The sequence below is a fragment of the Schistocerca piceifrons genome, chromosome 9, assembly GCF_021461385.2.
Source record: "Schistocerca piceifrons isolate TAMUIC-IGC-003096 chromosome 9, iqSchPice1.1, whole genome shotgun sequence".
NCBI lineage: Eukaryota > Metazoa > Arthropoda > Insecta > Orthoptera > Acrididae > Schistocerca > Schistocerca piceifrons.
The window spans coordinates 136754965-136780376 of NC_060146.1; the positions used below are offsets into that span (position 1 = coordinate 136754965).

At 43.4% G+C, this 25412-nt stretch overlaps 1 protein-coding gene across 1 annotated transcript in view; it reads right to left on the reverse strand.

The window, feature by feature from the left end:
• Window positions 1–6237: 6237 nt before the first annotated feature.
• The window catches only part of LOC124716762 (lipase 3-like), a 58356-nt gene continuing 39181 nt past the window's right edge, over window positions 6238–25412 (reverse strand). Inside the window, exons 6-8 of the mRNA XM_047243307.1 lie at window positions 18996–19080; window positions 9312–9454; window positions 6238–6393 (exon numbers count right to left, since the gene is read on the reverse strand). Coding sequence (XP_047099263.1) covers window positions 6238–6393; window positions 9312–9454; window positions 18996–19080 — 384 coding nt within the window. The remainder of the gene's footprint in view (window positions 6394–9311; window positions 9455–18995; window positions 19081–25412) is intronic.

Genomic DNA, 25412 nt, shown 5'->3' on the forward strand with positions numbered 1-25412 from the left:
TATAATAGATGCAGAGGTGACACATCAAGCTAAAACTAAAAATGGTCGCTACACTACGCACACATTGTTTACCAAAAAGCTTTTGATAGTGTACCCCACTCATGGTTACTACAGATATTGGAAATATACAAAGTAGATCCTAAATTGATACAGTTCCTAAACATAGTAATGAAAAATTGGAAAACCACACTTAATATCCAAAGAAATTCAAATAACATCACATCACAGCCAATACATATTAAGCGTGGAATATACCAAGGAGACTCGTTAAGTCCTTTCTGGCTCTGCCTTGCTCTGAACCCACTATCCAACATGCTAAATAATACAAATTACAGATATAATATTACTGGAACATATCAACACAAAATCACACAGTTGCTATACATGGATGATCTAAAACTACTGGCAGCAACAAATCAACAACTCAACCAATTACTAAAGATAACAGAAGTATTCAGCAATGATATAAATATGGCTTTTGGAACAGACAAACGTAAGAAAAATAGCATAGTCAAGGGAAAACACACTAAACAGGAAGATTACATATTGGATAACCACAGCGATTGCATAGAAGCGATGGAAAAATCAGATGCCTATAAATATCTAGGTTACAGACAAAGAATAGGAATAGATAATACAAATATTAAAGAAGAACTAAAAGAAAAATATAGACAAAGACTAACAAAAATACTGAAAACAGAATTGACAGCAAGAAACAAGACAAAATCTATAAATACTTATGCTATACCAATATTGACCTATTAATTTAGAGTAGTGAAATGGAGTAACACAGAACTAGAAGCACTCAATACACTTACACGATCACAATGCCACAAATATAGAATACATCACATACATTCAGCAACAGAAAGATTCACATTAAGCAGAAAGGAAGGATGAAGGGGGATTTATCGACATAAAAAACCTACATTATGGACAGGTAGACAATCTAAGAAAATTCTTTATAGAACGAGCAGAAACTAGCAAAAACACAAAGCAATCACTCATATAAATACATCGGCTACACCACTGCAATTTCATAACCACTTCTACAACCTTTTAGATCATGTAACATCAACAGATACAAAGAAAGTAAATTGGAAAAAAAACACTACATGGCAAGCACCTGTATCATCTAACACAGCAACACATCGATCAAGATGCATCCATCACATGGCTAAGAAAAGGCAATATATACAGTGAGACGGAAGGATTCATGATTGCAATACAGGATCAAACAATAAACACCAGATATTACAGCAAGCAAATTATTAAAGAGCCCAATACCACAGCAGATAAATGCAGACTTTGCAAACAACGAATAGAAACAGTAGATCACTTCACAAGCGGATGTACAATACTAGCAAATACAAAATACCCCAGAAGACATAACAATGTAGCAAAAATAATACATCAACAACTTACCACACAACATAAACTAATAAAACAACAAGTATGCACCACAAAATGTACTGGAGGATGATGAATACAAATTATACTGGAACAGAATCATTATAACAGATAAAACAACACCACATAACAAACCTAACATCATACTCACCAGTAAAAAGAATAAATTAACACAACTAATCGAAATATCCATACCCAATCCAACAAATATACAGAAGAAAACAGGAGAAAAAATTGAAAAATACATCCAACTGGCTGAGGATGTCAAGGACATGTGGCATCAGGATAAAGTTGACATTATACCAATTATACTATCAACCACATGAGTCTTTTTTTTTGTCATCAGTCTACTGACTGGTTTGATGCGGCCCGCCACGAATTCCTTTCCTGTGCTAACCTCTTCATCTCAGAGTAGCACTTGCAACACTACGTCCTCAATTATTTGCTTGACATATTCCAGTCGCTGTCTTCCTCTACAGTTTTTGCCCTCTACAGCTCCCTCTAGTACCATGGAAGTCATTCCCTCATGTCTTAGCAGATGTCCTATCACCCTGTCCCTTCTGATTATCAGTGTTTTCCACATATTCCTTTCCTCTCCGATTCTGCGTACAACCTCCTCATTCCTTACCTTATCAGTCCACCTAATTTTCAACATTCGTATACGGTACCACATCTCAAATGCTTCGATTCTCTTCTGTTCCGGTTTTCCCACAGTCCATGTTTCACTACCATACAATGCTGTACTCCAGACGTACATCCTCAGAAATTTCTTCCTCAAATTAAGGCTGGTATTTGATATTAGTAGACTTCTCTTGGCCAGAAATGCCTTTTTTGCCATAGCAAGTCTGCTTTTGATGTCCTCCTTGCTCCGTCCGTCATTGGTTATTTTACTGCCTAGGTAGCAGAATTCCTTAACTCCGTTGACTTCGTGACCATCAGTCCTGATTCCAGAATGAGATTTTCACTTTGCAGCGGAGTGTGCGCTGATATGAAACTTCCTGGCAGATTAAAACAGTGTGCCCGACCGAGACTCGAACTCGAGACCTTCGCTTTTCGTGGGCAAGTGCTCTACCAACTGAGCTACCGAGGCACGACTCACGCCCGGTACTCACAGCTTTACTTCTGCCAGTACCTCGTCTCCTACCTTCCCAACCTTTACAGAAGCTCTCCTGCGAACCTTGCAGAACTAGCACTCCTGAGAGAGAGGATATTGCGGAGACATGGCTTAGCCACAGCCTGGGGGATGTTTCCAGAATGAGATTTTCACTCTGCAGCGGAGTGTGCGCTGATATGAAACTTCCTGGCAGATTAAAACTGTGTGCCCGACCGAGACTCGAGTTCGAGTCTCGGTCGGGCACACAGTTTTAATTTGCCAGGAAGTTTCATCAATCCTGATGTTAAGTTTATCGCTGTTCTCATTTCTACTACTTCTCATTACCTTCGTCTTTCTCCGATTTACTCTCAAACCATACTGTGTACTCGTTAGACCATTCCGTCAGCAGATCATTTAATTCTTCTTCACTTTCACTCAGGATAGCAATGTCATCAGCGAATCGTATCATTTATATCCTTTCACCTTGTATTTTAATTCCACTCCTGAACCTTTCTTTCATTTCCATCACAGCTTCCTCGATGTACAGATTGAAGAGCAGGGGCGAAAGGCTGCAGCCTTGTCTTACACCCTTCTTAATACGAGCACTTCGTTCTTGATCATCCACTCTTATTATTCCCTCTTGGTTGTTGTACACATTGTATATGACCCGTCTCTCCCTATAGCTTACCCCTACTTTTTTCAGAATCTCGAACAGCTTGCACCATTTTATATTGTCGAACGCTTTTTCCAGGCAGACAAATCCTATGAAAGTGTCTTGATTTTTCTTTAGCCTTGCTTCCATTATTAGCCGTAACGTCAGAATTGCCTCTCTCGTCCCTTTACTTTTCCTAAAGCCAAACTGATCGTCACCTAGCGCATTCTCAGTTTTCTTTTCCATTCTTCTGTATATTATTCTTGTAAGCAGCTTCGATGCATGAGCTGTTAATCTGATTGTGCGATAATTCTCGCACTTGTCAGCTCTTGCCGTCTTCGGAATTGTGTGGATGATGCTTTTCCGAAAGTCAGATGGTATATCGCCAGACTCATATATTCTACACACCAACGTGAATAGTCGTTTTGTTGCCACTTCCCCCAATGATTTTAGAAATTCTGATGGAATGTTATCTATCCCTTCTGCCTTATTTGACCGTAAGTCCTCCAAAGCTCTTTTAAATTCCGATTTTAATACTGGGTCCCCTATCTCTTCTAAATCGACTCCTGTTTCTTCTTCTATCACATAAGACAAATCTTCACCCTTATAGAGGCATTCAATGTATTCTTTCCACCTATCTGCTCTCTCCTCTGCATTTAACAGCGGAATTCCCGTTGCACTCTTAATGTTACCACCGTTGCTTTTAATGTCACCAAAGGTTGTTTTGACTTTCCTGTATGCTGAGCCTGTCCTTCCGACAATCATATCTTTTTCGATGTCTTCACATTTTTCCTGCAGCCATTTCGTCTTAGCTTCCCTGCACTTCCTATTTATTTCATTCCTCAGCGACTTGTATTTCTGTATTCCTGATTTTCCCGGAACATGTTTGTACTTCCTCCTTTCATCAATCAACTGAAGTATTTCTTCTGTTACCCATGGTTTCTTCGCAGCTACATTCTTTGTACCTATGTTTTCCTTCCCAACTTTTGTGATGGCCCTTTTTAGAGATTTCCATTCCTCTTCAACTGTACTGCCTACTGCGCTATTCCTTATTGCTGTATCTATAGCGTTAGAGAACTTCAAACGTATCTCGTCATTCCTTAGTACTTCCGTATCCCACTTCTTTGCGTATTGATTCTTCCTGACTAATGTCTTGAACTTCAGCCTACTCTTCATCACTACTATATTGTGATCTGAGTCTATATCTGCTCCTGGGTACGCCTTACAATCCAGTATCTGATATCGGAATCTCTGTCTGACCATGATGTAATCTAATTGAAATCTTCCTGTATCTCCAGGCCTTTTCCAAGTATACCTCCTCCTCTTGTGATTCTTGAACAGGGTATTCGCTATTACTAGCTGAAACTTGTTACAGAACTCAATTAGTCTTTCTCCTCTTTCATTCCTTGTCCCAAGCCCATATTCTCCTGTTACCTTTTCTTCTACTCCTTCCCCTACAACTGCATTCCAGTCGCCCATGACTATTAGATTTTCGTCCCCCTTTACATACTGCATTAACCTTTCAATATCCTCATACACTTTCTCTATCTGTTCATCTTCAGCTTGCGACGTCGGCATGTATACCTGAACTATCGTTGCCGGTGTTGGTCTGCTGTCGATTCTGATTAGAACTACCAGTTCGCTGAACTGTTCACAGTAACACACCCTCTGCCCTACCTTCCTATTCATAACACCTGTTATACCATTTTCTGCTGCTGTTGTTATTATCCGATACTCATCTGACCAGAAATACTTGTCTTCCTTCCACTTCACTTCACTGACCCCTACTATATCTAGATTGAGCCTTTGCATTTCCCTTTTCAGATTTTCTAGTTTCCCTACCACGTTCAAGCTTCTGACATTCCACGCCCCGACTCGTAGAACGTTATCCTTTCGTAGGTTATTCAATCTTTTTCTCATGGTAACCTCCCCCTTGGCAGTCCTCTCCCAGAGATCCGAATGGGGGACTATTCCGGAATCTTTTGCCAATGGAGAGATCATCATGACACTTCTTCAATTACAGCCACATGTCCTGTGGATACACGTTACGTGTCTTTAATGCAGTGGTTTCCATTGCCTTCTGCATCCTCATGTTGTTGATCATTGCTGATTCTTCCGCCTAGGACAAGAGAGTGCCCTGAACCTCTATCCGCTCCTCCGCCTTCTTTTGACAAGGCCGTTGGCAGAATGAGGCTGACTTCTTATGCCGGAGGTCTTCGGCCGCCAATGCTGATTATTTATCAAAATTTAGGCAGTGTCGGGGGTCGAACCCGGGACCGAAGACGTTTTGATTATGAATCAAAGACGCTACCCCTAGACCACGGGACAGGAGTCATACCACACAATATCCACCAGTACATCAACGCAATACAGCTACATCCAAACGTATACATACAACTACAGAAATCTGTAATTATTGATACATGTTCAATTACCCGAAAGTTCCTAAATGCAATGTAACATATACCGTACAGTTAAAAGGAAGTCACGCTTGATCAAGGTCTGCGTCACTTTCATTTTTAACCAGACATAACGTCTGAGAAAGGAAAGAAATAATAATAATAATAATAATCCTAAATAGGAGAATTATTATAAAGTTAATGATGCAAGAAGGGTGCTTTCCAAGCACATAGTTGGGTGCGCTGGTACGCAACAAGTGAATGTTCCGTTCACCGTCCGCGCTGGGGACATAAGCAGCCACATTAGAGCATTCTGGGACACTGTGTCACAACTGTTCAGGTAGTGAGTATAGATTTGAGGTTACATATTTTCTCAAATTTGACAAGTTACCTAAAAACGGACAGTGCAGTGTATTGGAATGACTTAAGTTTATTCTGGAAGCACAGTTTCAAACAATCATGGCAGAAGAATATAATGAAAGCAACCATTATTTCAATTAACAATTAATTTTATTTTGGAAATTATTCACAATTTCTCACAAAACAAATGCTTCATACAAAAAGAGGTTCCAATTTCATTTTGGTAATACAATTTTTGCAATTAAAAGTAAGCTTGATTATGTAAAACTACTCGCATACAGTACTGTAATCGTGTGAAATGTTGCAGGTCAGTAAGCTACATGTTACGGGAGATATCTGTTCATAAGGCTGATAACTTTATCGTAGACAAGCTCTTTGACGTGGATCGCCCACATGTAGTCGACGTGGTTGAAGGAGTCCTGACTCACGAGGAAGCGACCAATACAGTTCGGCAGTTCTTTGTACAGCCTGTCGACGTCCTGGAACAGAAGACAAAATCAAATTCCAGTGATGATCTTTTTGTTTATTCAATATTAGGAAATAGTGTGCAGATGAGTATGTAACTGGTGGAATGACGGTAGTGGCTGATATGACATGTGATGGAAAACATTATTTTTCTCATCCATACTTCTCTCACGTTACTGCATTTACTCTTTGATTCTTTTTCTTCGTTCCTTTTTACTTATTTCAGTTTGTTTACTTCTTTTCATTACTTTTTCCTTTTTTTTCTTTGCTGTCTTCTCTTTTATTTCTTTTATTTCCTACTCACTCTTCGATTTTCCATTCAATCTTTCTGTGTTTCATTCCTGCTTTCTTTTCCCTCATTTTCTTCGTACTTTTCCTTTCTTTTCTTCTCTCCCTTAAATTCCATTTATTTCTCTCCCAGTCGTTATTTCTCTTTCTTTCTTTCTTTGTTTTTTTTTCTTTCTGCCTCTCTCCCTTTTCCTCTTCTGCCTCTTCCTACGAGTGGAGATTGTAGACTTTTAGCAGCTTCAGTTGTGCATCTGTTAATTTTTTCTTCATTTTCTTCTCACTTTTACTTTCTTCTCTTCTCTCCTTTAAATTCCATTTATTTCGCTCTCTGTCTTTATTTCTCTTTCTTTCCGCAATAAAGATGCAACATGTGTGTTAGTAGCGAATTCTAGCGGGGCGGAAAGTAAATGTTTATACCATGTCAGAGTGGTAGATGTCAGCCTAGTACTGTGAAAGAAACAGTTGGATAAGAAAGATAAACGCTACGTTTTTCTTGTTCCTGAAATTATTTCACAAGACAATGACTTTCAGTTGAGTGTGTATTTGTGGATGACTTGAATGAACTCAATGATTGCTTTCTGATGTATTTTCCAGAAGAAGTTGATCAACACAAATGGAGCAAAGATACTTTCAGTACACTCATTTCATCAACCCTATAGTATTGAAGAACAATAGCAATTTGTTGATATTTCTTCAGACTCAACATTGAAATCGAATTTCGTTTCGTTATCACTGCTACATGTTTTAGCATGTTTTGAATAAACTTCGTTGGATTGCCATGCAGCCGTTGCTGTCAGTTATCATTATTAAAGTTTATGAGAACCTCTAAGCCTTCTACGTTAGGATTTCAGTTTAAGGGGGACGTTCATGAAATTGACCAAAATATGAATTTTCATTGTTATAAGAACTCTTGGACAGTAATTTCCCAAGTTTCAATGATGAAATCGCGTCCGAAGTTCCGCTGAAAAGTCAGTTGAAGATTTAGTTAGGGCAGAAAACAAGAAACCAGAAGACTCTGAATACAAATCTGGGGGCTTCTGAAGAGATGATATAAGAAAAGAAGTTAGGTTGAGTTTTGAACTGCATTTCCTATAAAATTTGTTTTTTTAAATTGTATGTATGTTCTTCTCGGAATGTAGGAAAAGAACCAGTGGCTGAGAAGGGAGTGAGACACGGTTGTAGCCTACCGTCAATGTTATTCAATCTGCACACTGAGTAAGCAGTGAAAAAAACCAAAGAAAAATTTCGAGTAGGAATTAGAGTTCAGGGAGAAGAAATAAGAACTTTTAGGTTTGCCTATGACATTGCAATTCTGTCAGAGACAGCAAAGGACTTGGAGGAGCAGTTGAACGTAATGGGCAGTATATTGAAAGCAGGATATAAGACGGACATCAACAAAGTAAAACAAAGATAATGGCATGTTGTATAATTAAAACACATGATGCCGAGGGAACTAAATTAGAAAACGAGACCGTACTAGAGAGAGTAGCAGGTGAGTTTTGCCTTTTGGGTAGCAAAATATTGATGATGGCTGAAGCAGAGAGAGTATGAAATGTAGATTAGCAATAGCAAGGAAAGTGTTTCTGAAGAAGAAACATTTGTTAACATCCAATATATATTTAGGTGCTAGGAAGTCTTTTCTGAAAGTATTTGTATGGAGTGTAGCCATGTATGGAAGTGAAACATGGACGATAAACAGTTTAGACAAGAGGAGAAAGAGGCTTTGGAAATGTGGTGCTACAGAAAAATGCTGAAGATTAGTTGGGTAGATCATATTATAGACGAGGAGATATGGAATAGAATTGAGGAGAAAAGAAATTTGTGGCACAACAAGACTAGGAGAAGGGACTAGTTGATAGGACACATTCTGAGACATCAAGGGATCACAAATTTAGTATTCGAGGGAAGTGTGGGGGGTTACAAATCGTAGAGGGAGACCAATTGTTGAATAGAGGAAGTAAATTCAGAAGGATGTAAGTTGGAGCAGTTATTTGGATATGAAGAGGCTTGCACCAGATAGAGTAGCATGGAGAGCTGCATCAAACCTGCCTTTGGACTGAAGACCACAACAACAACATAAACTCTAGAATAATGAATTTTTTACTTTCATTTCTATAAATGCAATAAATGTTGTATCGAGGCTAAATTTTGGAAGTCTGAGTGCAAACTGGGCTGAGAGATGGGGCAAAGCGCTTGGAATTTTGGATGTGTTTTGTATTACGCTTACAGCATTACAAATAAGAAAATTATTAAAATTCTCCCATTCGGTACATTCAACAAACTTTATGTGGCAAACTTATTGTATGCAAAGGGAGTGTACACAGACTGCAGAAATCTCTTGAATAGTTTCTGGAGAAAAGGTAAATATATTATTGTTTGAAAATAAAATTTTTAAATTCCATATATATATATATATATATATATATATATATATATATATATATACAAAATTTCATTGCTGTATCTTCAGAATTACGGATTTTGGTCATCTTTTAAGTAGTACGTGTTTATCGTGAATGTCGTCTCTTAAATCTCTTCTAGTAGAGAGAACCCTCTGCTGTTCCTCCTTCTATACAAGGAGATGCAACTTTCCCGCACACAGACACAGCGCTACTGGCTGGCTGCTCCTGCCGCTTATACTGACCTGCAGTGCGGCGCACCAGTCGTTGTTGCTGTAGTGGAGCGCCACCTTGGCGGTGATCTTGGAGATGTCGTAGTCTGGTGGCCAGAAGCTGCCGTACTTCTGCAGGTTACCCAGCATACCAAAGTCGTACTGCCGGAAGTGGCCTGTGGACAAACATACAGTCACACCCAGACGCCGCTACTATATCAAGTGAAGCAAATGGAACAAGTTAGGTCCTAGATGAAAGAGAAAAATCTGTACGGTGTCTCCTATGCAGTGAATATTACATCGATAATAAAAGTAACACAGATGGATAAAAAAGTGAACCACTCAGAAAGCATGGTTGGACGTCATGTAACTTTGTGCATGGACACACCATCGGTGCAGATTTTGATGATTGTAGTTGTTAATGTCGGTGAGACGTATAACGGGCACTAGAGTGCATTAGTGTTGTTCGTTTTCAGTGTTATAACCATGCCTGTTAAGGTAAACACTGAGGTGATATAAGTCATGGGATAGAGATATTCACATAGACAGATAACGGTAGTATCGTGATACAAGGTATAAAACGACAGTGCATTGGCAGCGCTGTCATTAGTACTCAGTTGGTTAGTGTGAAAAAGTTTTCTACGTGATCATTTCGGAAATCGTTATGGAATTCAATATTCTGAGATTCACAGTCTCAAGAGCGTGCTGAGAATATTGTGTTTCAGGCATTACCTCTTATCACGGACAATGCAATGGCCGATGACCTTCACTTAAAGACCGAGAGCAGTCTCATTTGCATAGAGCCGTTAGTGCTAACACAGAAGCAACAGTGAGTGAAATAACCACAGAAATCAGTTGCGGACGTACGATGAACGTACTGTCAGGGACAGTGGGGCAAAATTTTGGCGTTAAGGGGCTATGGCAACAGAGGACCAATGCGAGTGTCTTTGCTAACAGTACGACATCGCCTGCATTGCCTCTCCTGGGCTCGACTGGAAAATCGTGTAGTGGTCAGGTGATTCCGGATTTCAGTTGGTAAGAGCTGATGGTAGTGTTATAGTGTAGCATGAAGCCATGGACCCAAGTTGTTAATAAGGCACTGCGAAAGCTGATAGTGGCTCTATAATCGTCTGGGCAGTGTTTACAGGACACAGACTGGTCCTCTGGTCCAGCTGAAGCTATTATTGACTGGAAACGGCTATGTTCGATTACTTGGAGACCATTTTCAGCCGTTCATGGGCTTCACGTTCCCTAACAAAGAATTATTATGGATGAGAATGCACCATGTCACCAGGCCGCAGTTTTCGCGACTGGTTTGAAGAGCTTTTTGCACAATTAGGGCGAATGATTTGACCACTGAGTTCTCCCGACATGAACCCCACCGAACATTTGTGGGAGATAATCGAGAGATTTTGTGTACAGGAACCTGCATCAGCAACACTTCCGCAATTATGGACGGCTATAGAGACAGCATGGTTCAGTGTTTCTGCAGGGGACTTCGAACGGCTTGTTGAGACCACAGCACGTCGAGTTAGCGTACTACGCCAGGCAAAAGCAGGTCTGACACGATCTTAGGAGGTGTCCAATGACTTTTATCACCTCAGTGTATATCAGGCGGGAACAGCGTCAGATGTTGAATGAATACATGTAGTGTACACGTGTGAGACAGTGTTATCAGCACCTTGCACAGTTCGAAAGACTCTTCATCGTGGGTCTTCACTTGGCCAGCTGGACGAACCTCTCAGTTTCCAGGTTTGTGGGCAGTCGGATGTGAGAGTAGCCAATTGTTGGACTGAATGGGAATGTGTGGACAGTCTTACTGGTAGTCAGTGATGTAGTTGGCCACGTCTGATCACCACAAGGGACGATCGCCATATTGTGCACCAAGAACATCATAGCTCCTTCTGACCAACACTTGCCATCCGAAAAGCACTCCGTGGGACATTATGTGTCAGCATGCGCTATTGGTTGGAGACTATCAACATCTGGACTAGGGAATTACTGTCCCATGTGAAGGCTACAGTGGCATGACCAGAAATTGTGAACTGATTATGACTGGCGTCTGTGTTCAGCAGCGAATCAGGGTGATGGCCAGTGGCCATGGTGAGCGGTTATCTCGGTAGCCTGGGGAGACGTTCCGTTGTTCCAAATATTTGAGTGGCAGAGCTGTGTTGCTCCTGACTTCATGATGTGGAGAGCCATTGGCCGTGAGTTCAGGTCGTGGGTGGTGGTGACTGAGAGGACTCTGAATGCATAACGGTACGCCAGGGGCAACTTGAGTCTTCATGTGTTATCTCTAGAGCGACAATATCATGGCGCCAAATTTCAGCAGGACAACACACGTTCTCACTTGGCACGTGTCTGTAAACTGTATTCATGATGTTGAGGCATTCCTGTGGCCAGCAAGATTTTTTATTTTTATTTACACGTCAAGTCCCGTACGACCGAATTGAGGAGCAGATCTCCCAGGTCATGGAACGTGTCAGTACATGAAATTACAACATAAAAGTAATAACAGATAAAAATAAATGTTCACGAACCTGAAAAAGTCAGTCCATAAGTTTAAGTAAACGCAATCAACAATACAATAAGAATCAGCTTAACTTTTCAAGGAACTCCTAGACAGAATACAAGGAGTGACCCATGAGGAAACTCTTCAGTTACGATTTGAAAGCGCGTGGATTACTGCTAAGATTTTCGAATTCGAATGGTAGCTTATTGAAAATGGATGCAGCAGTATACTGCACAACTTTTTGCACAAGAGTTAAGGAAGTTCGATCCGAATGCAGGTTTGATTTCTGCCGTGTATTAACCGAGTGAAAGCTGTTTATTCTTGGGAGTAAGCTAATATTGGCAACAAGAAACGACAGTTAGGAATATATATATATATTAAGAGGCCAATGTCAAAATACCCAGACTCGTGATCACGGGTCGACAAGACGTTCGTGAACTTACACCACTAATTGTCCGAACCGGCCATTTCTGAGCCAAAAATATCCTTTTAGAATCGATCATAGCTCTGTTTCTGACAGATCGTGTGTGGGACCAGCTCAGCCACCACCATCATGGCAACCATAACACCCAGTACACAGCGGAAAAGAGACAACAACTTTGAGACAGTTTGCCTCAGGAAAAGATACAACAGTTTTATGACATCCCTCCCAACTGAATTAGTGCACTCATCCAGGCCAGATGTGGTGCAACCTCATACATGTAAATGGGCTCATACTGTAAAGTTATTTGGAAGTTTCACTCGATTTTTTTTAATTACTGAAACAACATGTCCCCTCAACCAGTGAAGTTTCGTTTCATTTCCTCCTCCTCTTTTGGGTGCTTCATTTTTGCAAGCATTGTAGTTAATTGTGCCTTGAATTGCTGAAATTTTACAGTTCCAGAAGTCAGCAAAAAAAATTTATAGTCACTGCTGTGTTGAAAATTAGGACCACAGATATGCTAAAGCAAATAATTAGGCATTATTGCGATGAAGTATAGGCCCAGGTTTATTTTCAAGAAAGTGGTTGAGTGTTGCCATGGTAAAACAGTGCACTACCCTCTCTCATCTGTCAGTAACTGATATTTATACTGTGGTATCCTGTACTGATACCACCTCACAGGCGTCGTTACACTGGTAACGGAATTGCAAGTTTCCATCCGACGCCGACAACAGTCGCACAGGATCGGGGGGGGGGGGGGGGGGGGCGAACGGTCATGTCCAGTATGCCACACCTCCAGCACCTCTGTACCACGAGCGCCCTCTGCTGCTACGATACAGGACAGCCTGCGGCAGCTGCTCAGCCAGTTGAGCCATTTGCACTTGCAGCCACTATGCTATGACACCTTCGTTTGTGCTTCTTCCTACTGACATGAATAGCTGGACTCTGTTTTTGTTACATCATTTGTAATTTGTGTTATCGGTTTGGGATTTGTAGGACTCCCCTTGATACAACCAGTTTGCACTACGCAAAGGAAGCAGCTACTCGGGTAGTAGAGTACTTGTGAAGTGCACATGAGGATGTTTAAGGCTACGTGATAGTTTCAGGTACTCTGAGTGTTTTGGATCGGGTACATATGCAGGCACATACATACTCGTCTCCCACTCGCTCTGTTTGCGAGTGGAACAGAAAAGGAAATGAATGCGCCACTTCCCTTAAGGTGCTAACGATAAACACACATCAAAAAGAGTCTTGCAGCACCCCGGTTCCCAAAACTCCTGAAGATGGAAATCCACTGTGGATATTGTATCACAGACACAGTTCCTTTGACTGTTCAGAGATGCCACTACACCCGCTCAAAGATGTAAACAACCACCCATGAGCAGCGCCTATTACACGGAGGGGGTCTGACAGCCGGTCAGTTCCAGTCATTCCCCCAGGAAGGGGGTACGCGACACGTCTGTAGTTTAGCGTTGCCTAGACCGTCAATATCGCGGTTCGATCGCGTCTGCATTGTTACTTTGTGCCAGGAAGGGCTCTCAACAAGGGAAGTGTCCGGGCGTCTCGGAGTGAACCAAAGCGATGTGGTTCGGACATGGACGAGATACAGAGAGACAGGAACTGTCGACTACTTGCATCGCTCAGGCCGCCCTGTGGTAGTGTTGCAGTGGATGACAGCTACCTACGGATCATGGCTCAGAGGAACCCAGACAGCAACGCCACCAAGTTGAATAATGCTTTTCGTGCAGCCACAGGTGTAGAGTTACGACTCAAACTGTAGGCAATAGGCTGCATGATGTGCAACTTCAATACCGACGTCCATGGCGAGGTCCATCTTTGCCACCAGGACACCATGCAGAGCGGTACAGATGGGCCTAAAAACATGCCGAATGGACCGCTTAGGATTGGCATCACGTTCCCTTCACCGATGAGTGTCGTATAAGCCTTCAACCAGACAACCGTCTGACATGTGTTTGGAGGCAATCGGGTCAGGCTGAACGCCTTATACACACTGTCCAGGGAGTGCAGCAAGGTGGAGGTTCCCTGCTGTTTTTGGGTGGCATTATTTGGGGCCGACGTACGCCGCTGGAGGTCATGGAAGGCGCCATAACGACTGTACGATACGTGAATGCCATCCTCCGACCGATGTTGTTGTTGTGGTCTTCAGTCCTGAGACTGGTTTGATGCTGCTCTCCATGCTACTCTATCCTGTGCAAGCTTCATCATCTCCCAGTACCTACTGCAACCTACATCGTTCTGAATCTGCTTAGTGTATTCATCTCTTGGCCTCCCTCTACGATTTTTACCCTCCACGCTGCCCTCCAATACTAAATTGGTGATCCCTTGATGCCTCAGAACATGTCCTACCAACCGGTCCCTTCTTCTATTCAAGTTGTGCCACAAACTTCTCTTCTCCCCAATTCTATTCAATACCTCCTCATTAGTTATGTGATCTACCCATCTAATCTTCAGCATTCTTCTGTAGCACCACATTTCGAAAGCTTCTATTCTCTTCTTGTCTAAACTATTTATCGTCCACGTTTCACTTCCATACATGGCTACACTCCATACAAATACTTTCAGAAACGACTTCCTGACACTTAAATCTATACTCGATGTTAACAAATTTCTCTTCTTCAGAAACGCTTTCCTTGCCATTGCCAGTCTACATTTTATACCATCTCTACTTCGACCATCATCAGTTATTTTGCTCCCCAAATAGCAAAATTCCTTTACTATTTTAAGTGTCTCATTTCCTAATCTAATTCCCTCAGCATCACCGGACTTAATTCGACTACATTCCATTATCCTCGTTTTGCCTTTGTTGATGTTCATCTTATATCCTCCTTTCAGGACACTGCCCATTCCGTTCAACTGCTCTTCCAAGTCCTTTGCCGTCTCTGACAGAATTACAATGTCATCGGCGAACCTCAAAGTTTTTATTTCTTCTCCTTGGATTTTTTCTTTTGCATCATTTATTGCTTGCTCAATATACAGATTGAATAACATCGGGGATAGGCTACAACCCTGTCTCACTCCCTTCCCAACCACTGCTTCCCTTTCATACCCCTCGACTCTTACAACTGCCATCTGCTTTCTGTACAAATTGTAAATGGCCTTTCGCTCCCTGTATTTTACCCCTGCCACCTTCAGAATTTGAAAGAGAGTATTCCAGTCAACATTGTCAAAAGCTTTCTCTAAGTCTACAAATGCTAGAAACGTAGGTTTGCCTTTCCTTAAACTTTCTTCTAAGATAAGTCGTAGGGTCAGTATTACCTCACGTGTTCCAACATTTCTGCGGAATCCAAACTGATCTTCCCTGAGGTCGGCTTCTATCAGTTTCTCCATTCGTCTGTAAAGAATTCGCGTTAGTATTTTGCAACTGTGACATATTAAACTGACAGTTCGGTAATTTTCACATCTGTCAACACCCGCTTTCTTTGGGATTGGAATTATTATATTCTTCTTGAAGTCTGAGGGTATTTCACCTGTCTCATATATGTTGCTCACCAGATGGTAGAGTTTTGTCAGGACTGGCTCTCCCAAGGCTGTCAGTAGTTCTAATGGAATGTTGTCTACTCCCGGGGCCTTGTTTCGACTCAGGTCTTTCAGTGCTCTGTCAAACTCTTCACGAATATCATATCTCCCATTTCATCTTCATCTACATCCTCTTCCATTTCCATAATATTGTCCTCAAGTACATCGCCCTTGTATAGACCCTCTATGTACTGCTTCCACCTTTCTGCTTTCCCTTCTTTACTTAGAACTGGGTTTCCATCTGACTCTTGATATTCATACAAGTGGTTCTCTTTTCTCCAAAGGTCTCTTTAATTTTCCTGTAGGCAGTATCTATTTTACCCCTAGTGAGATAAGCCCCTACATCCTTACATTTGTCCTCTAGCCATCCCTGCTTAGCCATTTTGCACTTCCTGTCGATCTCATTTTTGAGACGTTTGTATTCCTTTTTCCCTGCTTCATTTACTGCATTTTTATATTTCCTCCTTTCATCAATTAAATTCAATATTTCGTCTGTTACCCAAGGGTTTCTACCAGCCCTCGTCTTTTTACCTATTTGATCCTCTGCTACCTTCACTATTTCATCCCTCAAAGCTATCCATTCTTCTTCTACTGTATTTCTTTTCCACATTCCTGTCAATTGTTCCCTTATGCTCTCCCTGAAGCTCTGTACAACCTTTGGTTCTTTCAGCTCATCCAGGCCCCATCTCCTTAAATTCCCACCTGTCTCCAGTTTCTTCAGTTTTAATCTACAGTTCATAACCAATAGATTGTGGTCAGAGTCCACATCTGCCCCTGGAAATTTCTTACAATTTAAAACCTGGTTCCTAAATCTCTGTCTTACCATTATATAATCTATCTGATACCTTTTAGTATCTCCAGTGTTCTTCCATGAATACAACCTTCTTTCATGATTCTTAAACCAAGTGTTAGCTACGATTAAGTTATGCTCTGCGCAAAATTCTACCAGGCGGCTTCCTCTTTCATTTCTCAGCCCCAATCCATATTCCACTACTATGTTTCCTTCTCTCCCTTTTCCTACTGACGAATTCCAGTCACCCATGACTATTAAATTTTCGTCTCCTTTCACTACCTGAATAATTTCTTTTATCTGTTCATACATTTCATCAATTTCTTCGTCATCTGCAGAGCTAGTAGGCATATAAACTAGTACTACTGTAGTAGGTGTGGGCTTCGTGTCTATCTTGGCCACAATAATGCGTTCACTATGCTGTTTGTAGTAGCTTACCCGCACTCCTATTTTTTTATTCATTATTAAACCTACTCCTGCATTACCCCTATTTGATTTTGTATTTATAGTCCTGTATTCACCTGACCAAAAGTCTTGCTCCTCCTGCCACCGAACTTCACTAATTCCCACTATATCTAACTTTAACCTATCCATTTCCCTTTTTAAATTTTCTAACCTGCCTGCCCGATTAAGGGATCTGACATTCCACCCTCCGATCCGCAGAACGCCAGTTTTCTTTCTCCTGATAATGACGTCCTCCTGAGTAGTCCCCGCCCGGAGATCCGAATGGAGGACTATTTTACCTCCGGAATATTTTACCCAAGAGGACGCCATCATCATCTAATCATACAGTAAAGCTGCATGCCCTCGGGAGAAATTACGGCTGTAGTTTCCCCTTGCTTTCAGCCATTCGCAATACCAGAACAGCAATGCCATTTTTGTTAATGTTACAAGGCCAGGTCAGTCAATCATCCAGACTGTTGCCCCTGGAACTAGTGAAAAGGCTGCTACCCCTCTTCAGGAACCACACGTTTGTCTGGCCTCTCAACAGATACCCCTCCGTTGTGGTTGCACCTACGTTACGGCTATCTGTATCGTTGAGGCACGCAAGCCTCCCCACCAACGGCAAGGTCAATGGTTCATGGGGGGGGGGGGGGAGGCTCCGACCGATAGTGCAACCATATCGGCAGCATATAGGCAAGGCATTCGTCTACAGGGACGACAATTCGCACCCCCATCGTGCACATCTTGTGAATGACTTCCTTCAGAATAACGACATCGCTCGACTAGAGTGGCCAGCATGTTGTCCAGACATGGCCCCCATCGAACATTCCTGGGATAGATTGAAAAGGGCTGTTTATGGATGACAAGAGCCAACAACCACTCTGAGGGATCTACGCCGAATCTCCGTTGAGGAGTGGGGCAATCTGGACCAACAGCGCCTCGATAAACTTGTGGATAGTATGCCACGACGAATACAGGCGTCCATCAATGCAAGACCACCTCTGAAGGTCTCTCTGTATGGTGGTACAACATGCAGTGTGTGGTTTTGATGAGCCACAAAAATGGCGGAAATGATGTTTATGTTGATCTCTATTCCAATTTCCTGTATAGGTTCCGCAACTCTAGCATTCGAGGTGATGCAAAAGTTTTTTTGATGTGTGTAGATGTAGCCATAGATGTAGAATGAGTCTTCGTACGTTTGTAAAAGTTAAGTAAATCTTCACTCTTCTGTTTACAGTGTCACCTTGTTCACCAATCATTTGTGCTCGTGTCCAGCTTTCCTTCAACGACAGTTGGCACACCACTCTACAGCCCATCTGTCCTTACTGTTGTGTATAAAGTCGTATACTACATAGACAGCTGGTAGCAAGACATCAAGAGTCACATTTGGAGGATTAGTAACAAGTTACATGCCGATCAATTTGGCTTCGGCAGAGATAAAAGCACCAAACCAATTGGATGTTGTGCTTCATGATGGAAACAATATTCAAGATAAATCAAGATATCTTCATAGGATATGCCTAAGTAGAAAAAGCGTTTGACAACGTAAAATGGTGTGAGACGTCCAAAATTATCTGAAAAATAGATCTACAGAAGAAGAAAAGGAAATGCTGGTAATATACGATGTGTACAAGAACCAACAGCTAACTAGAAGAATGGAAGAAAGTATGACGTCAGTGTTGTTCCGCTACAGTTCTAGAAAATATATTTGGCACTGCTTGATTTCTGGTGGTGTAACACAGTCTACGAAGTTATAATGAATGTATTTAATATAATTGATTTCACCGTTGTTCCTGACAGAATATTATAATAAGGAAACGTAGAACTATGTGTTTAGAGAACTCGCAGATTGAAAAAATAGCAAACGTATGTTTTATATTGCATCGCATTGTCTTCCTAGCTACAAAATAGCGGCGGTGAAACCATCACGACGTATTGGTAACATCAGTACATGACGCATGTTATTAAAGACATAAAACATGGCTATTGTGCGTGTAAGAATGCGATACAAACCGCTCTGGATTTCCTGTCCATAGTGGATCAGCTGCTTCGTAGAGCACCCTGCCGGGTCATGGCCCATGATGACGGGAATCATCGTCTGCAACACAAGTCATCAAATGTCACATGACACGGTCTCAATCAGCATAAATATAAAATATAACATATCAGAGTTAATAGGAACAATAGACTTGTGGGAAACATTCTCCTGGCTGTTGACACAGTAGATGTACAGTACTGGCCATTAAAATTGTTACATCACGAAGATGACGTGCTACAGACGCTAAATTTAACCGACAGGGAGAAGATGCTGTGATATGCAAATGATTAGCTTTTCAGAGCATTCACACAAGGTTGGTGCAGGTGGCGACACCTACAACGTGCTGACATGAGGAAAGTTTCCAACCGATTTCTCATACACAAACAGCAGTAGACCGGCGTTGCCTGGTGAAACGTTGTTGTGATGCCTCGTGTAAGGAGTAGAAATGCCTACCATCACGTTTCCGACTTTGATAAAGGTCGGATTGTAGCCTATCACGATTGCGGTTTATCGTATGGTGACATTGCTGCTGGCGTTGGTCGAGATCCAATGGCTGTTAGCAGCATATGGAATCGGTGGGTTCATGAGGGTAATACGGAACTCCGTGCTGGATCCCAACGGCCTCGTACCACTAGTAGTTGAGATGACAGGCATCTTGTCCACATGGCTGTAACGGATCGTGCAGCCACGTCTCGATCCCTGAGTCAACACGAACAGTTCGACGATGTTTGCAGCAGCATGGACTGTCAGCTCGGAGACCATGGCTGCGTTACCCTTGACGCTGTATCACAGAGAGGAGCGCCTGCGATGGTGTACTCAACGACGAACCTGGGTGCACGAATGGCAAAACGTCATTTTTTCGGATGAATCCAGGTTCTGTTCGCAGCATCATGATGGTCGCATCCGTGTTTGGCGACATCGCGGTGAGCGCACATTGGAACCGTGTATTCGTCATCGCCATATTGGCGTATCACCCTGCGTGATGGTATGGGGCGCCATTGGTTACACGTCTAGGTCACCTCTTGTTCGCATTAACGGCACTTTGAACAGTGAACATTACATTTCAGATGTGTTACGACCCGTGGCTCTACCCTCCATTCGATGCCTGCGAAACCCTACATTTAGGCAGGATAATGCACGACCGCATTTTGCATGTCATGTACGGGCCTTTCTGGATACAGAAAATGTTCGACTGCTGCCCTGGCCAGCACATTCTCCAGATCTCTCACAAATTGAAAACGTCTGGTCAATGGTGGCCAAGCAACTGGCTCGTCACAACACCCCAGTCACTACTCTTGATGAACTGTGGTATAGTGTTGAAGCTGCATGGGCAGCTCTACCTGTACACGCTTTCCAAGTTCTGTTTGACTCAATGCCCAGGCGTATCTAGGCTGTTATTACGGCCAGAGGTGGTTGTTCTGGGTACTGACTTCTCAGGATCTATGCACCCAAATTGCGTGAAAATGTAATCAGATGTCAGTTCTAGTATAACATATTTGTCCAATGAATACCCGTTTATCATCTGCATTTCTTCTTGGTGTAGCAATTTTAATGGCCAGTAGTGTACGTGCTATCTCTGTGCTGGGACGACAATATCAGCTGAAGACGCCTCGTTGATGGACGCTTCAGAAATTCTTTGTTTTCCTTTGAAATCACAAGACACAACAGCTAGGCCCCTTAAGGGTCCTGCTATTCCAGTAGAATGCCCTGGCCAGCACATTCTCCATATCTGTCACCAATTGAAAACGTCTGTTCAATGGTGGCTGAGCAGCTGGCTCGTCACAATACGCCAGTCACTAGTCTTGATGAACTGTGGTATCGTGTTGAAGCTGCATGGGCAGCTGTACCTGTACACGCCATCCGAGCTCTGTTTGACTCAATGCCCAGGCGTATCAAGCCCGTTATTACAGCCAGATGTGGTTGTTCTGGGTACTGATTTCTCAGGATCTATGCACCCAAATTGCGTGAAAATGTAGTCACATGTCAGTCTAGTATAATATATTTGTCCAATGAATACCCGTTTATCATGTACATTTCTTCTTGGTGTAGCAATTTTAATGGCCAGTAGTGTAAAATATACTGCCGGGAAAAAAAATAGTACACATGGAAAATGGTCGCCAGTTTTGATCAGATGACGGATATGCCACCTGGGGGATAGTAGATGTACTGATAATGGTTTCAACGTCGTCCGCCAACTAATAGCGTCATGCCATAGCCGCCAGAGCGCGATGTGTGTCTGCTCTAAAAGGTAGGGAATGCTGACAAGCAGAAGGCTCAGTTTGGTGCAAACGTGTGAAGCGAGCAGGCAACGATGCTACAGACACGTACTTGTGCTTCCTACAACCAACCGAGCGAGTTTGAAAGGGGTCAAATTGCGACCTTCAGCGTGGCGGGATGGTCCTTTCGGAGAGTTGCACGTTGTGATGGTTACGTAATTCAAGTACCATTACAACAGTCTCACGCGTGTACACGAGGTTCTGGATGCTACACAGCGCAGACGCCTACCTGCATCGTCGTATTGTACAGACAAGAGTGGCAGATCGTAGAGCTACCACAGCAAAGGTGAAAGGGCTTGTGACCCCAGACGCGTCAACAAGAACAGCTGTTGTGAACCGGTTATCAGGAGTGGGACTACCGTCACGCACGCCTCTAGCCTGTCTTCCACTCACGGCGCAGCATCGACATGCACAGCTCGACTGGTGCCGTCAGATGGAATGGCGCACCGTGGTCTTCAGTGATGAAAGCAGATTCTGCCTGCACGCAAGTGAAGGTCGTTTGCGCGTAGACGATGGTGAGCACTGCCGTATAGAGTGCATTCATCCAAGACACAGTGGCCCCATTCCAGGCATTATGGTCTGGGGTGCGACAAGTTACAACACTCGTTCAACTTTGGTGTTTCTGGAGGGACGCTAAATAGCTCTCGGTAGGTGCACAATATTGTTAGACTTATTCTTCTGCCGTTCTTGGAACAAGAAGGTGATCTGTTGTTCCAGAAGGATAATGCTCGCCCACACACTGCCTGTCTAACTCAACGTCATCTGCAAGACAAGCAGCAACTTCCCTGGCCAGCACACGTGGTTGAAGGCGCAGGCGGCCGGATTTTACGACGAAGGAATTTCCAAGCTCGTCCATCGCTACGATAAGTGCCTTAATTTAAATGGCAACTACGTAGAAAAGTAGTATTTAAGTGTGGCTTTCATCTGTATATAATAAAAAAAATTTCCAATACTTTATTTATTTTTAATTCCAAAACGTAATGTACTTTGTGGATAGCCCTCGTAGTATAAAAAAGCACTCTGTCTTCAGGCCACAAGTGCCCCATCGGAACCATCCGTATCATCCTCAGTTGAGGATGCGGATAGGAGGGGCGTGTGGTCAGCACACCGCTCTCCCTGTCGCGATGATGGTTTTCTTTGACCGGAGCCGCTACTATTCGGTCGAGTAGCTCCTCAATTGGCATCACGAGGCTGAGTGCACCACGAAAAATGGTAACAGCGCATGGCGGCTGGATGGTCACCCATCCAAGGGCCGGCCACGCCCGACAGCGCTTAACTTCGGTGATCTCATGGGAACCAGTGTGTCCACTGTCGCAAGGCCGTTGCCTTAACTCGTATAGCGTGATATTAAATATCATTTGAGAAAGCTTAGGACCTGAAAGTATAAAAATTATAATCATAACACTGAACATAAACTCCTGGAAATGGAAAAAAGAACACATTGACACCGGTGTGTCAGATCCACCATACTTGCTCCGGACACTGCGAGAGGGCTGTACAAGCAATGATCACACGCACGGCACAGCGGACACACCAGGAACCGCGGTGTTGGCCGTCGAATGGCGCTAGCTGCGCAGCATTTGTGCACCGCCGCCGTCAGTGTCAGCCAGTTTGCCGTGGCATACGGAGCTCCATCGCAGTCTTTAACACTGCTAGCATGCCGCGACAGCGTGGACGTGAACCGTATGTGCAGTTGACGGACTTTGAGCGAGGGCGTATAGTGGGCATGCGGGAGGCCGGGTGGACGTACCGCCGAATTGCTCAACACGTGGGGCGTGAGGTCTCCACAGTACATCGATGTTGTCGCCAGTGGTCGGCGGAAGGTGCACGTGCCCGTCGACCTGGGACCGGACCGCAGCGACGCACGGATGCACGCCAAGACCGTAGGATCCTACGCAGTGCCGTAGGGGACCGCACCGCCACTTCCCAGCAAATTAGGGACACTGTTGCTCCTGGGGTATCGGCGAGGACCATTCGTAACCGTCTCCATGAAGCTGGGCTACGGTCCTGCACACCGTTAGGCCGTCTTCCGCTCACGCCCCAACATCGTGCAGCCCGCCTCCAGTGGTGTCGCGACAGGCGTGAATGGAGGGACGAATGGAGACGTGTCGTCTTCAGCGATGAGAGTCGCTTCTGCCTTGGTGCCAATGATGGTCGTATGCGTGTTTGGCGCCGTGCAGGTGAGCACCACAATCAGGACTGCATACGACCGAGGCACACAGGGCCAACACCCGGCATCATGGTGTGGGGAGCGATCTCCTACACTGGCCGTACACCACTGGTGATCGTCGAGGGGACACTGAATAGTGCACGGTACATCCAAACCGTCATCGAACCCATCGTTCTACCATTCCTAGACCGGCAAGGGAACTTGCTGTTCCAACAGGACAATGCACGTCCGCATGTATCCCGTGCCACCCAACGTGCTCTAGAAGGTGTAAGTCAACTACCCTGGCCAGCAAGATCTCCGGATCTGTCCCCCATTGAGCATGTTTGGGACTGGATGAAGCGTCGTCTCACGCGGTCTGCACGTCCAGCACGAACGCTGGTCCAACTGAGGCGCCAGGTGGAAATGGCATGGCAAGCCGTTCCACATTACTACATCCAGCATCTCTACGATCGTCTCCATGGGAGAATAGCAGCCTGCATTGCTGCGAAAGGTGGATATACACTGTACTAGTGCCGACATTGTGCATGCTCTGTTGCCTGTGTCTATGTGCCTGTGGTTCTGTCAGTGTGATCATGTGATGTATCTGACCCCAGGAATGTGTCAATAAAGTTTCCCCTTCCTGGGACAATGAATTCACGGTGTTCTTATTTCAATTTCCAGGAGTGTATTTTAAATAACAGATGAGTAACAGTCAGTGTGAGCTCGAGAGCATTTTTCCTTCTGCACGGGTGACATACCATTTGGCGTTCACCCCCTCCTCCGTCCACTCCGTCCCCCTCCACCATCCACATCAGCTTCCTTTGCATAGATTCTTTATAAGAATTTTAAAACTAAATCTACCTCTAATAATAATAGAGATGGGTGGTTCTTTTGTATTAAAATAAAGACTACGTAGCCATTTCACTGTAACAGAAACAAATTTCTGAATCCTATTGCAGCGCTAAATATTAAAGGATTCAATTTATTTCCATTTAAGGTTATTTCTGAGATCTTTGAAACCTTTTAACTGAAAGAACAGAAAACTGGTATTTTTTTGCCTTCAGTAATACTGTGCGGTATATTAAACTGTGTTGAAATAATGAAGATACACAATGTATGTTACTTTTTGGCGTAATAATGGAATTTTTTGTTTCTATAGTTTACAATTTAAATCGCTCGCCATACGAAACCGTGGGACATAAATGCAGGAAATATCAGCGATTTACACTGGTGTCCAAAATTAAAGCAACAAACGAGTATTTCCCCGTCTTGTGTCTAGTTCACGATATAATTATACAAACTGTCAACAGATTTTGTTACGATCGTGTTCTGCACAGAAGATGGCATTCCGATAAACGGAAAACCACGACAGCAATGACGTCTGTGCACCTGTCAAGCAGGGTAGCGTTTGCAGCGCAGTTTCGCATCCACAGTCGCTGTGTACTCAGTCACAGACGGTGCAGTGTGGCACGGAGATGACGCCTACCAGACTCTCTGCTGTGGGGGGCCATAGGAAGAATGTAAGTTGGACAGTCGCTAACTGATGTAGCCCGATACCTTAAAGTGAATCATTCTGTTGTTTCTAAGACGAGGAGATAGTTTATAGAGACAAAAACTGTATCCCAGGGCCTACCACGTGTAACATCAGAAAGAGTCAACAGTCGTTTGGTTCTAAGATGGTACCGCCTGGTTACCTCTGGCTTGTCTTCACAGAAGAGAACGTCTAGAGTGCAGCTATCAACATGCCACCCGTGCGGTCGAACAGTGGGCCAATGTTGCTTTCACAGATCAGCCCCGATCTGGTCTGTAAGTTTATTCTCGACAGATTCACACCTGAAGAGCGCATGGCACACGATTTGGGGACCCAAGCATTGTGTAAACAGTCTGATATCGTGGAGGTTACCTACTGATGTGGGCAGGGATTATGTTGACCACTCCAACATCAATTCATGAAATTTTACGGTTGA